We start from the raw sequence: 4,660 nt of genomic DNA, 5'->3' as shown, positions 1-4,660 counted from the left end.
TTCCACAAATGCTGTAATGAACTTGGAATATTACTTTAAATTCTTTATTCTAAAACAGGACTCTGCATCTGCTGGTGTAGTTTGGGAATCAGATATTTCACCTGATCTAGGTCACCTGATAATATTTATTGAATTATCTAGCATAGATGGATGCAGCAAAATGGCTTCTCTCTACTATCTTGATGCTCCGCACACACAAATCTCTGCCGGTGCTTGAAATAACATCCCACAGTGTTTCCAAACCATCTCTGAAACACTGCTGTTTTGGGTAAGTTGTAAGGAGCAACAAACAAACAAGAGATGTATTTATCACATTTAGCATCATAGCACATCAAAGCCAAAGACTGATTACAAGATCACATGTGCGTAAACTTTTCATTCATTACTGTTAGCTGATGCAAGCCAACAAAGTCAGGTTATTTTACAAAACATTCTGAAAAGGTTTACAAGAGCGTCCTGCAGTCTCAGCTCTGCTGCTATTCAGCAATCCACTAAAAGTGTCCTCTAGATAGCAGATGAGTGTAACAAGGGCTCTGCTTTGTTGTTTTACATAAAACAAGCATTGAGATGGAATAGTGCTTGATTGTTTCCTTCTTCCATGGTACATTAGACAATGGATGATCTTTACAGAAACGTGTAGTCACCTATGACAGGATTCATATATAAACAGGAACTCTATCAGAGTACAACTGTAATGTGAAATCTAAGAAAAGCAATGATGTACGCATGTATGTAAAGTATGTATGTATGTATGTAAAAAATTAAACTACCAGCCCTGACAAGTTGACAACAGTGGTGCCTTTCATTACAGTGTAATTAAAACAACGGATGTATCTGATTTCAAAGGCCATTACTTGCATTACTGAACCCTTCTCTACACAGTCCTTATTAATCAAGACAAAAATCAAAAACACCTTGAGATGGAATTCATGACTATAATCAACAGCAACAAGACTTTATTGAGAATCAAGAGAAGGTGACTGGACAGTAAGAGAGGAAGACAATCTTTCATTAAAGGATTTCCACAGGAAGTCCTACCTGATGTGGTGAACTGGCTGCTTCCAAGAGTGGTTGGCCTGTTTTTCCCACTGTTTACAGGTGGAGAAAACATCTATGGGAAGACACACAAACATTTCTCTGAAATACTGCAGTACTAACATTACTCAGACAGTGTCTCGTGTTTAATGAACACAAAAAAAACAACAAAAACATGCAAAAAAAAAAAAAAGTTCATGTTTCATATATTACATATTCTAAAATATTTTTAAAATGCATATATATATATATATATATATATATACACATGTATGTGTGTGCTATTTGAGGTATAAATGGGAGAAAAATAAATAAATAAATATTCACAACATAAAAAAGTAATACTTCAACTTAATGCATATCTTACAAGTGAGTGACTGAACCAATGACAACAGCTGGAAGAGAGTCCTGAAGTAGTAAAATAACTGATTAATGTCTTACCGCGCTGAAATCCAGCAGATCACTCAGCTCCTTATCCGTCCCGATAGCGGCAATCCGCTGCTGAGGGTTCATCCTTACGATCCTTTTCTAAATCTACAAAACACAAACATCATTCCCCTCAATCTGACAGCCTGATGTGTGCTGGAGCTTCACGCTAGCCAGCACAGCTTATGCAAATGACATCGGCGAACATCCGCAGCTTGACATTTGCGAAACATCCCCATCTCCAGTCCTTCAGCAGAACTAACTTTGCGCTCTCACAAAACCTCGCGGGCTATCGAAGGATCTGGCTGTCCTTGATCAAAACCTATGTGTTATCCATTAAATAGAAATTTAAAAAAGCTCCCGAGAGCTCCTCTTCCCAGCCTCGTATTACTGACAGTTTCAGACGAGGTTACGGAATTTCTTTTTGTACACAATAGCAATCGCATGACATGAGGTGACACAGTCGAAACAGGTTTTCATTATAACGTTTGAGAGCATGTCTAATAGGGTTTTTGAGGGGATGACCAAACGTGGACATGTTGAGAAAGACCCTGTGCTCGGTGGTGTCACACACATGGACCCGCAGCATCATTTTTCAACTGCATGTGTTTGATTCTTCAATGTATCAAAAGTCACGCGCGTACAATGAACGCTCGCGCGCTGTCAAAACATCATCCGCTACACACTTTTGTTGTTACATTACAGGAGAATTGATAGTTACAATTTACAAACAACGCTGCTGTTGTTGTTCGCTAATTGCCAGTTAACCTATTCATAATAATGGTGCGACCATGAAACGATTAAGCGAAAACCGACCACGATTAGCTCTGACATACACATTTTATCGTGGAGAATAAACAGAGAGGTGTCAAGCTGAAATGTTGAAGCGAATGCCGACACCTTTCGCGCCACATCGGCTCCCGTCTTTTCTTCTATCCCAACTTATTTCACCCAGTCCGAAACCTCTCACAAACTCTGTGCAATATTTTACCTGTTTTGCTGTCAAAAATCCAACTAGGGCGATCGGGTGTACCAGTGACGGCGTAGGTGTCCTCGTTTCGCGTCGGAAATATAATGAAATCAGTATTTTTTGCAGTTGTATATTGCAAATATCCACTATGTAACTTGCGAGTTTCCCTTAGGCAGACATATTTGCTTGGCGATAACCGTAGCACGACGATGACGTCTGAAACCGTGTTCTTCCGCCAGCGCCGCAGACTTGACTGTTCTTCAGCGGCGCGGATGAATATCATGTGTAGCGAATCATAAAGCCTGACACACAACCTTGCTAGGGGAGTAAAGGACCACTGGAGCGCCTCCTAAAATCAGTTTGGTTTACCTCCCAACTCAACTCCCTCCACGTAAATGTGGGCTTCGTCGGCTATGTGTGTTATTAGGATTGGGAGAAACTGAGCATATTTAAAGCATGGGATACATAATTTTATCTGCATTAAGTGTTCTGCTGGAGCAAGTGCAGCAGCATAAATGCTCTGGAGACCGTTTGAAGTGCACATTCTCTCAAAACTATGCTATATTGCTATTCTTCCATTCAAACCTTATACCTAACTTTGATCACCACACATTTCTTCCTTCCTTCATCCTTAGAACTGGATTATTTTTTAATGTGCCAAAGCAACCAATGGAAAATCAAGAACAGGTTACAGTGCAACAACATGAAATAATAATGTTATATATAGTACATGCATATAGGTTTATATGATATAATGAATTATGAAAAATAGTAAAAAATAAAAAAAAGGTAAAAACTACTATGCTTGAAAAAAATTGGTATCGGTTGCTGCTTTTGATATTGTTAATTTTTTGACTCATTAGATTAATAAAATATATTCTTTAAAAAAATCGAATTTACATATTAAGAGAAATTAATTTGCTGTGGGTTTATTCATAACTGTAATGACTCCATCCTTGAATCCTATTTGTATTGAAACAGTTATTTTTTCATACATTTCTATTTTACTATGTCTTTGTCAAAACTCTGTGATGGTGATTAAGTGGGCTCTGCCAGTCCTTTATCAGAATTCAGAAGACCAGAATCATCCCCTAACTTCAGTGCAAATTAAACTTGCAAAGAGGAATAAAGCAATAAATAAGCTGCATAATAGTTGTTTAGTCTGTTTTAAAAGAACGCATAGCCATTTAATGCAATTGTTTACATATGTGTCTATGAGTTGTCTATAATTTAGGGTGCGTTACTGCACTACACTATAGAAAGTTTACCATAGAATTAAAAGCAAGTTAACATATTCCACAGTACTCTAAATCTAACCACAGTGCAAACTGATAACAAGTTGACCTTGACAATTAGTTATGATAGGATGCTGTATATATAAATTACAATATGCTTACATAACTTTTATATTCATTGAGATCTGAAATAGTGATATTCGGTAAAACTATAGAAATACTTCACAAAAAACAAGAACGGGGGAACATCTATGTCATTATGTTCATTCAAACATTAACCAATTCAAGAGACTGGACAATGAACACCACAAAACAATTGCCTGGACAGAAACAAAGGGCTGCACAGTTTAACATCACTAAGCCAAAACAGCTTACAGATGTACAACATAAAAAAAAAAAAAACACTTTTAAAACTCCCTTTCCTCCAAACTTTCTGAATGAAAGAAGGAGATGTATTATCTGTTGTTGGTGATGATGACGTTCATTATTCATAAAGAGCATGCATCTCAAACCTATCACAATACTCATAGTGCCACCTGTTGGTCAAAATAAACAGAAGCGACGAGACAAAACTGCCAAAGCTGCTGCTTGTCAAACTGAACTCCTAATAACACAAGTGAAATTAATATTACTATGGTTTAGTTTATCACCATTGAATTACTTCAGACTAGTACTCATACTTTTCTGATGTTATTCTAATGTTATTTCATGTTAACATCCATTAGATTATTTTAAATGTTTGCAAATTTGTTGTATTTTTACTATGAAGTACCACGATACTAGTCTTAAGATCTTAAACTCTACTAGGCTACATGTTCTGTTAGTTATACGTGGAGGGCGTCTGTCTTTGTTTAGACCTGGTTGTTATTGTCTGACTCATAATGTATTCGTTATGATTAGTTTATTTTCTTCTCTGCACACAATTACTTTATGTTATGTATTTTAATGTCGTCCAAAACCAAGACTTTTTAAAGTGTTAAAACAAAAAAAGTCT

The 4,660-nt window shown here is 36.8% G+C and overlaps 1 protein-coding gene across 5 annotated transcripts in view; it reads right to left on the bottom strand.

The window, feature by feature from the left end:
• The window catches only part of LOC109092866 (transcription factor 12-like), a 114,189-nt gene extending 111,525 nt beyond the window's left edge, over positions 1–2,664 (bottom strand). For all 5 annotated transcript variants that reach the window (XM_042728249.1, XM_042728251.1, XM_042728250.1 and 2 more), the window contains exons 1-3: positions 2,453–2,664; positions 1,477–1,569; positions 1,039–1,111 (exon numbers count right to left, since the gene is read on the bottom strand). In XM_042728249.1, the coding sequence (XP_042584183.1) occupies positions 1,039–1,111; positions 1,477–1,548 (145 nt within the window). In that variant the 5' untranslated portion in view covers positions 1,549–1,569; positions 2,453–2,664. The remainder of the gene's footprint in view (positions 1–1,038; positions 1,112–1,476; positions 1,570–2,452) is intronic.
• Between the last annotated feature and the right edge of the window lie 1,996 nt (positions 2,665–4,660).

This window comes from Cyprinus carpio, chromosome B7 (genome assembly GCF_018340385.1).
Source record: "Cyprinus carpio isolate SPL01 chromosome B7, ASM1834038v1, whole genome shotgun sequence".
Lineage (NCBI taxonomy): Eukaryota > Metazoa > Chordata > Actinopteri > Cypriniformes > Cyprinidae > Cyprinus > Cyprinus carpio.
Note: the sequence above shows the minus strand (reverse complement) of the source record. Positions and strands in the feature narration are given on the sequence as shown.